General features: G+C 43.9%; 1 protein-coding gene across 1 annotated transcript in view; it reads right to left on the bottom strand.

Annotated features, from left to right (window-relative positions):
* The window catches only part of SMARCD1 (SWI/SNF related, matrix associated, actin dependent regulator of chromatin, subfamily d, member 1), a 1,197,111-nt gene that overhangs the window by 654,410 nt on the left and 530,091 nt on the right, over positions 1–12,610 (bottom strand). Inside the window, exon 5 of the mRNA XM_044083818.1 lies at positions 7,568–7,690. Coding sequence (XP_043939753.1) covers positions 7,568–7,690 — 123 coding nt within the window. The remainder of the gene's footprint in view (positions 1–7,567; positions 7,691–12,610) is intronic.

Below are 12,610 nucleotides of genomic sequence, written 5' to 3' on the forward strand. Positions count from 1 at the left end.
TCCTCATATGCAATTTGGCATTGGGAAGCACCAGAATACAAGATGCCATGAACCCCAAGGCTTGAAGGACTGTCCTTGCAGTCAGCCTGGACCGTAGAGACATTTGATGAAAATAAAGAGAAAGGCTTCTTTGTTTGTCCGGGGTCAAAAGGCCATCTGGGAAGCTGTATTCAGTCTCACACCCAGAAAGCACATGTCCTGAGAGGGTACTAGACTGGACTTTGTTTCGTTCACAGAATACCCTAGGCATCTTAACACTGCCATCACATACTGTAGATGTTGAAGAAGTTCGTCCTTTTGCTGTGCAATAATCAGGCAATCGTCCAAATAAGGATAAATCTGTATTCCTCTTAGTCTGAAAAAGGCTATCACTGGAGCCAGAACCTTTGTGAACACTCTGGGCGCAGTAGATAAGCCAAAGGGCAATGCAGAGAACTGATAATGTAAATTTCCAGTCTGAAAACGCAGGTACCTCCTGCAACTGGGCCTGATAGGAACATGAAGGTAAGCCTCTGAGATCCAGAGTAACCATCCAGTGATCTTTTCCCAACAGAGGTAAAAGCTGTTGTAAAGTCAGCATCTTGAACTTTGGAATGTCCAGATAAGTGTTGAGGATAGATAAATCCAAAATTGGTCTCCACGTGTTCCCTTTCTTTGGAACTAGAAACAGGCGAGAATAAAATCCTAGGCCCACTTCTGACAGAGGAACTGGCTGTATAGCTCCCATTTGAAGAAGTAAAGAAATTTGTTTGTGAGCCTCTATCCTTTGCCGGGGAGGGCGTCTGGCATGCCCTTGAAAGGAGGCATGGTATGGAAATAGAACTTGTAACCTCGGTTTATAATGTCCAATACCCATTTGTCCTGGGTAACTAAATGCCAATTTTGTTTGAAAAGAGCCAACTTTCCTCCCAAAGGAGCTGCCAGGCAGGAAGAATCTGGCAGCTGAAAATGCAGGTCATTGGGCCTGTTTACGAAAGGACTGGCCCCTGCCTTCACCAGCAGATTGAGCAGGCGAACTCCATTGTCTCGGCCTGAAGGTACTCTGAGCTCTGCCCCTACCACGCCTAGATCTACCCCTAGACTGAGAATCAGAAGAAGGGTACGTCCACCCCTTAGTAGGCCAATTTCTACTAAACTTTGGAGGTTGTACCTGCAAAAAATCTTTAACAGTCTGCATAGACTTAGCCTTGTCTTCCATTTTCTTTAAGACTGACTCCACAGGAGGACCAAACAAAACTTCAGACTGTAAAGGGGCATCCAGAATTCTAGACTTAACATGCTCAGACAAATTCTGATCCTTAAGCCAGGCGTGCCTACGAATAACTGAACCAGTTGCAGCCACCCTAGAAGAAGCCTGTAAAGCATCAAAACCACATTGCAAAGAGTGCTTTCCCACCTGTTCAGAAACATGCACTAAATCCTGCAATTCTTTACACTCTATGCCCTCTGCTAAAGCATCCACTTTAGATCTTAGCTGGGAAAGGAGGAAATTCTGATACTTCAACATATGAAACTGGCAGTTCAAAGCTCTCATCGCTAAAGTAGAAGAGGTATACACCTTCTTACCCCATCTATCCAAAGCTCTAGCTTCCTTATCCAGAGGAACCGGATTCTTAACAACAGAGGCTCTAACACCCTTAGGTCCCTGACTAATAGTTTCTGGGTCCGCCCTAGGACTCTTATACAGATATTTATGAGCCTCAGGCACCCTATAATACCTGTCAGGTTTAACTGGAGCAGGAGGCATAGAATCCGGATTAAGGGAAGCCTCCGAGAAAACATCCGAAACAACATCCAAAACCAGAGGTATAGCTAAGGGTCTATGCTGTGGCAAAAACAAAAACTCCCTGAGTCTCTTCCGTGAATCAGAGTAATCCTGTCCTTCCCACTTAAAATGCTCCCTCATGGAATGCAGAGTTTCTGCAAATGAAAAATCCTCTGGAGGAGAAGCAGAAGGAGTGGAATCCTCTGCATCAGAATCAGAATAAGGAGGGAAATCTTGAATGTCTTCAGCAGAAGACTCAATCATCTGAGGCCTGCTCCAAACTTTCCAACTCTGGCTCCATCCTGGGCCTCTTATCAGGAGGAGGCATAGAACCTCTAATTAAAGAAATCAAATCCTGTGCCATTTTAAGCATGTGCTTTTTAGGCACAGACCCTGAAGAACCAGAACTGACACCAGAGGAAGGCAAAACAGACCTGCCCTTAGAAGGAGCCTTAGGAACAGTAACAGAAGGCCTAACCACCTTAGGCATAGAAGGGAGAATAGAAACCTGAGAGGCCCCTTCAGCCTGACCTGCCTCCTGAGAGGCCACATCTTGTAAAATCAAAGTTTCCCCCTGGGACTCAACAGAAACTTCAGCCGGATCCAGCTGTTCAGCTGTAGCTTCTGAAGATCCAGCGTCCGTAACAGACGAATCATCCTGCCTAGGCTTTAAAGATTTGTCTTTGCGCTTCTTAGTAGAAGCCGGCGTCGGAACATCCGACGGCATGTTATAATTACACCTCTTGCCAAAGACTAACCTAGCGCAATCTAACCTCCGTTTTATAGTGCGCTTATTAAACCTAGCACAAAACCGACACCCGACTACGTCGTGCTCCGGTCCCAAACAAGGAATACAAAGCGAGTGGTAATCCCTATGCGGTATCTGCCCACAAGAAATACAATTATTCACTTTTTCTGACATCCGGTAAGTAACTGAGGCAAGAAAAAACAAAAATATTCCCCAACGGGGTACTTAGCCCAACTTGGTATCGGTCTGAAACTCCGAAACCGAAAAATTTCAGAACGCCGAACGGCACTTGCAACGCTGCTTCTGCATCGGACCATGCGGCAAAAAAGACTGAGGATATGACGTCGGTCATGCGCCTTTATACCCTGACACTCTGATGTCAGTTCTAGGCGCCCATGACCGACGTCAGCCTAATACTTTGGTATTCGGGCCGACCGAGGACCGCGGACTACCCATAAGTAAGGACTACAGCAATGTGAGATGAAGAACATCTAGGAGAGATTCAGATTTCTTTTTGTTATGGTGTACCCCAGTGAATTTAGAAGTTTCTTTACGAATGCCAGATGTTTTAATAGCAATTCCTGGCTTTATACCTGAATCAGACAATCATCCATGTATGGGTATACTTGAATATTTCTCTGCCTGCAAAATGCAAGGGCTGGACTTAGACACTTTGTGAATACCCTGGGTGCAGTAGATAAGCCAAAGGGAAGTGCAGAGAACTGATGGTGCATGGAGCCTGCCCTGAAGCGTAGGTATTTTCTGCAAGATTCCCTTATTGGAATGTGCAGGTAAGCTTCCTTCAAGTCTTAAGGGTGCCAACCAGGCATCTTTGCCTAACATAGGCAGCAGCTGTTGAAGTGTTAGCTTCTTGAATTTTGGGATTAGCAAAAAAGTGTTTAGAATAGAGAGGTCCAGGATAGGATGCCAGGAGCTGTCTTTTCTGTGTACCAGGAAAAGTCTTGAATAAAAACCTTGTCCCTTTTCTTCTGCTGGGACAGGTTGAATAGCCCCTGATACTTAGAGAGAGACCCTGCTGTTGAGCCTCTGTCCACTGATTTGGGGGTAGGTCTGGCCAACCGTTTGGGGTTGGTAGGGTGTGGAAGTGGAATCTGTATCCTTGTGAAACTATATTCAAAACCCATTTGTCCTGGGTAATGAGTTCCCAATTTTTTGCATGTAGGGCAAGCTTTCCTCCTAAGGGAGCAGGCAGCTGAGCAGGGCTTGGAAGGGTTAAGGTTAAGTCATTGTGCCATTTTCCCGTGGGGGGGGGGGGTCTTACTACTCCCTGCTTTGGAAGTGGGAGCCCCCCCACTGCTTAGGCCTGTGCGTAGCCTGAGACTGTAACCTAGGCGGTCTGCTGTTCCTGGGTTTGGACTGAGAAGGCCTGGAAGAGGCTGGAAAGGACCAATTCTTTGAAGGACAATGCCTACTAAATCTGGGTGGCTGTACCTGCAGGAAATCTTTTAACAGTTTGCATAGATTTAGCTTTTTCCTCTATCTTTTTGAGGACTTCTTTTGCTTTGTTGCCAAACAGGCGGTCTTAGTTTAAGGGAGCATCCAGCAATTTAGCTTTAACATGATCTGGCAAGTTTTGCTCCTTAAGCCAAGCATGCCTTCTAAGTACAGACCCAGTGACAGCAGCCCTACAAGATGCTTCTAAAGAATAAAAAACACATTGCAAATTTAGGTTTACCAACTTGTTCAGCAGAATGCATTAAATCCTGTAAATCCTTGTGTTCAGCAGTCAGGAATCAACATAATTTTGTTTAATTAGTCCCATAATATGCTGCTGGTACTTTAACACATGAAACTGGCAATTTAAAGCCTAATGGCCAAAGAAGCAGAAGTGTATACCTTCTTACCCCATCTGTCCAAGGCTCTAGAATCTCTATCAGAAGGGGTAGGACTTTTGGCAGTTGTAGCCTTAATGCCCTTTGGATCTTGGGAAACGGTCTCTGGATCCGCAGCTAGCTAAAGGCCTGTGTTGAGGAAGGAGTAAGAATTTCCTAAGCCTCTTTTTGGAATCAGAGTAATCCTGGCTTTCCCAGCAGTAATGCTCCCTAGGAGTGTGCAAGGTTTCACCAAAAGAAAAATCTTCTGGAGGGGAAGCAGAGCGAATGGAATCCTCTGCATCAGAATCCTCATAGGTAGATAAGGGCAAATCCTGGTAATCAGAAGAAACAGAAAAATCAGAATCCTGATGAGAAGAATCAGGGGGAAAATCAGTTCTAGGTCTCTTAGAATGGGGAAGGCTGGCTTCCCCTGATTAAAGTAATAAGGTCTTCAACAATTCTAAGCATTTGTTTTTTTAGACATATGGGCCTGACCATGCGGTTTGGACATCGGTGTTTCTAGGCGTGGGTCGTGATTTAGGCCTCGATGAAGAAGATGGTGTTGGTTTAAAATGCAAGTCTGTAGGCCTGAATACACCCTCAGAAGCCGGTGCCTGCACAGCGGCTCCGGACCCATCCAAGGTAGAGACATCTGCAGGTTCCATAGTCGAAGAAGTATCCCGCCGCATACCGGACTCCGATTGGGTCTCAGTAGAGGCCTGCGAATTTGAAGTAGTGGGTATCAGGGGCTGCGAAAGCGCCTCAATGAGTACTGGCGGACTGGCGACTAGCTTAACGGAAGCATCGGCGGCAGTTTTGGACCTATGCGGTCTGTCTTTATCCTTACTTTTTTTGGAATATCAGTAGTTGGAGGGCTTACCGAAGCCATTTCTGGATAGTTAAACCAATTACCAAAATAATTTGCAGCAAAAATAGACAGACAACGAATAGTTTGGGGGTTGAATAAGGCACAAAACCGACAGCGAGGGACGTATTGGTCTGGGCCTAAGCAAGGAATGCAGTACGAATGAAAATCTTTATGGAGGTATTTGCTTTCCACAGGTAATACAATTGTTAACTTTTACTGACATCGGTTAAGAGCAAGAAAAAGGATTCCCAACGGGGTACTTAGCTTTTTTGAAGACTTCGGTACTGAAACTCGAAAATGAAAATTTCAGGAGTCTGCCGACTGGCACTTGCGAACTGCTTCTGCTTTGGGCACTGCGCGGCAAGAAAGACTGATGTAATGGCATCGGCTGCATGTTTTATACCCCTGACAACCTGACGTCATGAAGAAGAGACAGCATCCGACGCAGGGATCCAAAACTCTGGTATTCAGGCTGGCTGAGGGCTACCTGCAGGCAGATAACCCAAATGTAATGACTGCAACAGTGAAACATGAACATCGTAGCCTGTAATGTGGTAATTTGAATATCTGAAGAGTTGTTTAGATGACATCCCATGAACTCTGTTGTGTAGGAGTCAACTGACCATTGGATTGAATGACTTATGTCCACATTATGTTTCAACTGAAACAAAAGTTCCCAATCTTGAAGCAGTAGACCCTTGGAAGCAGAGGTAAGGAGCTAATCATCTAGGTACACAAAATTGGATCCTTAGCAGGTAGACATGAGTTGCTACTACTGCCATAACCATTTAAACACACTGGGGGATATGGTGAGACCAACTACTCTTAACTGACAGTTACTTGCTCCCACACAGAAATGGAGAATCTCCAGAATTGCAGCTCTATTTTTATGTGATAGTATGCATCCTGGAGATCTACAGAGCACATCCAATCATTCTTCCTCAGTATGGACTGTAGCATGACCAACTGGAATTTTGTCTGTTTTACAAATTGATTGGGATGACAAATCCAAAATTGGTCTGAGGTCCCCTGTCATTCTGGATACTATAAAGAATCTGGAATAGACTCCAGACTAACTGGTCTGGGGGGGACCTGTTTGATGACATTTTCTAGCAGTTTGGCAACTTCTGCTGCAGATTCCCATTCATTAGGTGGTATGTCAGGAATCTCTTTTTTTTTTTGTGAGCAAGAAAAGGAAATTGAGTAGCTTTTGTTTATTATTCTTAACACCCAAGAATCTGTGGTGATCTTTTGTTATGCATATGGGAGTAGGATAAGCACCAACTGACTGCCTCCAGAATGTAGCAGTCAGCCAACATTTCAAGTAGTGATGGTAGATATTTTCGGTGAAGGGACTGCTAAAACCCTGACATATCGGATCAATCGGTATTGTGTCAGAGGATGCTTTGTATGCCAAACATAGGTCACCTCTTAGACTGTAGGATACACAGTACAGTGACAGGGCTTTGAGTTGGTATATGCAACACGTGTTTAGGCCTTGTATCCTTTTAGTAAGTATTGCTATGATTTTTCAGTTGTTGCACATATCTGGACAGATACATGCCAAAGGAGGCATTATATTCAATAACTAGCCTAATGAGTGAAAGGCAAAACATAGGAAAGAACATACTGCTTCTACACAGACAAGACAATCTAAGGAAATGCTTACTTAAGGAGGACAGGACACATTAGGGATATTACACAGGTGAAGAGGGCTCACATTAGAGACCCTCAAATGAGATGGTTACAAGGTAAAAGTTAAGATGGAAAATAGAATAAACTCTAGTTTAGTTTTGAACCAAACAAGGATAAAAATTACTATCTAAACACAAATATTTGTGAGAACTGATGCAGGATGGAGTTTGATGACTTATGAAGATGGGGAGTGGACAGTTCAAGTAGCAGCTCTACCTAGAAATAACTTGACTAAGTACATTGACTGTAAATCTAAAGAATGCATTTTGAGTGCTATGACAAGCAGAAGTGTGGCCAAGATAGAGTATTGGTGCAAATGCACATTAATTAGCAGAATAATTAGATAGAATGCAGACTTGTAGCGTTTTTCTGCTAGCACAGTATGTGTGAACAGCTCTCTTTTCAAAACTAAAGGAATGAAACCTTAAGCAAAGCGGTAGTCTAAACCAATATTCTAAACCAATATGCTAAACGACATGGGATTTCTTATCTCAGTGTCATTTACCCTTCACTAAAACCATGGATACAAACCCAAAAGATGGAAGCAACAGCAAGCTCTGTGAAGGCAAAAGCACAGTGTAAAAGATGCGACAGGCCAAACGTACCATATGAACATGCATTACACTTCAATAACGAATGCAAAAACTTCTACTCACATCCTCCAAAAGCCTTCCTTCAACCCTAAGTTCCCAAGACGCCACAGTTCCTTCTCCATCTTCTATATCTGACTTTGCTGGATTAAAGGTGTTTGAAATAAAGATTCTGAGTTTTCTCTTTTGCTAAAGAAAGGTTGAAAAAAAAAGTTATCTAAATCTGTGTTACATCTACAATATGCTTCAGCAACTGTTAAGGTGCTGCACTAACAGCTCTACCAATATAAATGTAGACACTCAAGAAAAATGGAAATAAAAGTTATGTACTCACCATAACAATGCAGTTATGTTGCTCATTTTCATTCTTCCTCAACTAATGGGTCTCAGATCCAGCTTGGCTGCTTTTACTAGACAAATGGATCTAACTAGAGTTCTGCCCTTTATCCATAATGTCCCACCACCCACCAGTTTACAAACAGTTGATCAGTTTTCCTGAAATCTTGGGTTCTGTGCAGATAAAAATCTAAGCTGCAGGTGTACGTCCAAAAGATGCAGCATGCATTACCTTTAAGAAGTCCAGAAAGAATGCATGTACACTGATGACCAGAATTATGTTGGATTCAGAAGCCACCTTAGATTAAATAAAAAAAAAAAAAAAAAAGGATTTTATTACGCATGAACCTATCCTTACGGAAGGTCAAGTAAGGAGATCTTGTGGAGAGGACTTTTAGTTCAGATACTTGTCTAGCAGAAGTGACAGCAACCAGAAAAATAGTTTTCCAGGACAAGAACTTAAGGTCCATCTTAAATGAAGGTTCAAATTGAGGATGAGTAAGAACTTACAATAGAATAGCAAAATCCCAGGGGGGGGTAGGGTCTTTAACTGGGGGCCTGAATAAGAAGGTACCCTTAAGAAAGGCCTTGCACAACTTCATAGAAGCCAGAGAGGAATGATACTCAACTGAGTGAAAATTAGAAATTGCCACAAATTTAACTTTAACAGAACACCCCCCAAGCTGTTAAAAATGGAAGCCAGAGAAATGAGAATTGCAGAGGCTGGGGCAGAGAAGGGATCGAAGTCTCTCTGATGGGCTTAAACTGAAAATCTTTTTTCCAGTTACTTTTGTAAATTTTCCTAGTAGAAAATTTTTGGAGGACAAAATAATAAGTTGGACTGGGGAGGAATGCCTGGACAGTCTAGCCATCACTGGAACTGGACAGGTCAACTTGAAACCATTGATGTGCGGTGTTTCATCCCTACTGGATGAAGCAGAAGATCTAGACTTGCATCTAGTATCAAAGGTGGATACAGAAGAACCACACTTGATCAGGCCAAAAAAGCGCAATGAGGACTGTGCTCTTCAACAGGGATGCTTTCTGAAGAAGTTTGGGGATTGGGGTAAGGGAGAGTAAGCATAAGAGACCAGAAGGCCAATCGTGAACTACAGCATCTCTCTGTGACCCCCCCCTCGTGGAGGGACCGGGGCGAAGAACTGGCTGCACTTGTGGGAGAAGCAAAATGATTGCTGCATGGTTGGCCCCATCAATGGAAGATCCTTTCTGCCACTCAGAGACAACCCATGATGCATCAAAATGGACCTGCTTAGTCTGTCTGCATGCATGCTGGTTCTCCCAAGTATGTGTACTGCCATAAGAAAATGACAAGAAGAGATTGTCCCCATTCACTCGAGACACAAGGGGTAAGACCTGGTTACCGCCAGTTTGTTGATGTACCAGACTACTGACACATTATGAAAAGCATGCAGTGCTAGCAGGACTACTCTGATTTCCAGGACAGTGATGTGCAAATTGGCTTCCTCTATCGGCATGCACCTTGAACTGTCCTTCCCAAGAAATGGCCCTCACCTCACCCAATCTGAGACAAATCTATGGTTACTGTGGCTACTGGCTATGGCAGAACAAAGGGATAGCCTTGAGAAACTTTTTCAGAATAATTCCACCAAACATATTCCTTACAACCCTTGGAGTTCTTGACTGGAGTGTTCAAGGGATACAGAAGAACCGACAAAGTCACTGAGAGAGTCCACTGCAAGACCCACATACAAGATCTGGCTAATGGGAATAGAGTTATTGTTGCTGCCACTGATCCTAAGGCTTGTAGCAGTACCCTTGCTGGAGGAGAACAGTGGGAAATCACCTCCATGACCTCTAGTCTGAGGGTATGAACTCTTGTTTGAAACAGCAAATCTATCTGGTTGATGGTGTCTAGATGAGCACCTATGGACTCCAGAGTCTGCATAGTTGTAAGGTGTGATTTGGTGTAGTTGACAATGATGCCCAAGTGATGCCATAAATGAAGCAAGTAGTCCCCTGCTTGTATAAGTAGATGCCTGGATGGGGTGGTCAGCAGCCAGTCATCTAGGTATGGAAACATACGGAATCCCAGCAGTCTCAGGTAAGCTGCTACTACTGCCATGCCTCTCAGGTCTAAAGTCACCAGCCAAGCATTCGTGCCCAGCATGGGGAGAAGCTGCTGCACAGTCATCATTTTGAATTTTGGAATGTCCAGGTATGTGTTCAAAATCGATAAATCCAGTATTGGCCGCCAGGCCTTGTCCTTTCTGCGTACCAAGAACAGTCTTGAGTAAAAACCTTGTCCTTTTTCCTGTTCTAGTACTGTCTGAATGGCCCCCATATCCATGAGGGACATAACCTGTTTCTGTGCCTCTGCCTATTGTTTTTTTTTTGGCAGATCTGGCCAACCATTTGTCATTGGCAGAGTGTGGAAATGGAATCTGTATCCTTGTGATACAATGTTTAGTACCCGCTTGCCCTGGGTTATTAACTGCCAATTTTGAGAAAAAAGTGCTAATTTTCCCCCTATGGGTGCTGCCAATAGATAAGTGCTTGGTGTGGGCAGAGGGAAGTCATTGGGATTGCTTTCTGTAGGTTTGTGCTTTATCACCTCCAGATTTGGAAATGGATTTGCCCCATTGCTTTGACCTGTATGAGTCTTGAGCCTGGTACCTGGAACCCTTAGGGCATCTGGATTTGCCTTTTTGAGCTCTGACACAGGAAAGGACCAATTTTTTGTAGGCCAGTGTCTACTGAATCTAGGTGGCTGCACCTGTAAGAAATCTTTAACAGTTTGCATGGACTTAGCTTTGTCTTCCATTTTCTTTTAAACTTCTTCTGCCTTAATACCAAACAGAGAATTATGCTGTAAAGGTGCATCTAGCAATTTTGCTTTAACATGATCAGGCAAATTTTGTTCCTTTAACCAGGCATGCCTCCTAATCACAGATCCAGTAATTGCGGCCCTGCAGGAGGCCTCTAAACAATCAAAACCACATTGCAAAGTATGCTTTCCAACATGTTCAGCTGCATGCTATAATTCCTGCAATTCCTTATTTTCTGCACATTCTGAAATCAACATCATTTTCTGTTTCAGCAATCCCATAACATGTTATTGGTACTTAAGCATATGAAATTGACAGTTTAAGGCCCTGAGTGCCAAGGTTGCAGATGTATAAACCTTTTTTCCCCATCTGTCCAGTGCCCTTGAATCTCTATTGGAGGGGGTAGGGTTATTTGCTGTTGAGGCCTTGACTCCCTTTGGACCCTGTGAAATAGTTTCAGGATCAGCAGCAGGGTTTCTAAATAAAAATTTATGAGAGTCAGGGACCCTGTAATATCAGTCAGGCTTACTGGGAGCCGGAGGTAAGGAGTCAGGGGTCAGGCTTGACTCCGAAAACACATCATCCACAATGTCTAAAACAGGGGGAATGGCTAAAGGCCTGTGTTGAGGGAGAAGGAAATCCCTGAGCCTCTTTTTTTTGATTCTGAGAAGTCTTGACTCCCCCAGTGAAAATGCTCCCTCAAAGTATGTAAGGTTTCTCCAAATGAATAATCCCTCAGGAGGAGATGCATATGGAATACACTCCTCAGCATCAGAATCCTCATAGGGAGGAAAAGATAATTCCTGATCAGAAGAGTAATCAGAAGAAATAGAAACCTGATCTGAAGATTCATAGTCATTGTCTTGCCTAGGCCTCTTATCTGGAGGGGGATGGGTACCCCTGATCAAGGTAATAAGGTCTTCAGCCATTTTGATAATTTGTTTTTTAAGCATAGAGGCCTGTGCACGTGGCTCGGGCATCGGTATTTTAGTTTTAGAGGATGTCTTTGCCTTTGGTTTTGTAGCTTTCGTCGGTTTGATCTATAAATGTTGAGGTCTGAATACACACTCAGAAGCCGGTGCCTGCTCAGCGGCTCCGGACCCATCCGAGGGAGCTACATCAGTCGGTCCAATACCTTTAGTATCTTGCGGCATGCCGGACTCCACATGGGTGTCGGTAGAGGCCTGCGACTCGAAGGTAGCGGGTATCAGGGGCTGTGAAAGTGCCTGAGTACCGGCGAACCGGCGACTGGCTTAGGAAAAGCTTGGTCAGTTTTGGATCTCGACTTCCTTTCTCTGTCCTTTTCTTTGTGTTTTTTTATGTACTCCGGTAGTCGGATTGGTATCAGACGACATTTCTGGGTAGTTAAATCAGTTTCCAAAATACTTAGATGCAAAAATATACCGACGCTTAATAGTGCGTTGGTTAAATCTAGCACAAAACCGACAGCCAGGCAAGTTGTGATCAGGGCCTAGACAAGTAATACAGTATAAATGGAAATCCTTATGAGGTATTTGCTTCCCACAAGTAATACGATTATTAACTTTTTCTGACATCGGTAGAAAGCAAGAAAAAAGTTTCTCCAACGGGGTACTTAGCTTTAGTGAAGACTTCAGTTCTGACACTCAAACTCGAAAATTTCAGTAGTCGGCCGACCAGCACTTGCGAAATGCTTCTGCTTCGGGCACCGCGTGGCAAGAAAGACAAAAGAAAATGGCGTCGGCTGCATGTTTTATACCCCTGACGTCATGGAAGAGAAGACAGCAACCGACGCAGGACTCAAGACTTTGGAATTCAGGCTGACTGAGGGCAACCTGCCAGCAGACTATCCAAATGTAATGACTGCAACAGTGAAACACGAAGAACATCGAGACGGTCCAGGGCACTAGAATTAAATGAACTCCAGGAAAAGTACAGTTGTGTACACTTTCCATAAATGTAGATGTTAGAGTGTATTCACTGTTGC

The sequence above is a fragment of the Protopterus annectens genome, chromosome 9.part0, assembly GCF_019279795.1.
Source record: "Protopterus annectens isolate FY-2018-M chromosome 9.part0, PAN1.0, whole genome shotgun sequence".
Classification (NCBI taxonomy): Eukaryota; Metazoa; Chordata; order Ceratodontiformes; family Protopteridae; genus Protopterus; species Protopterus annectens.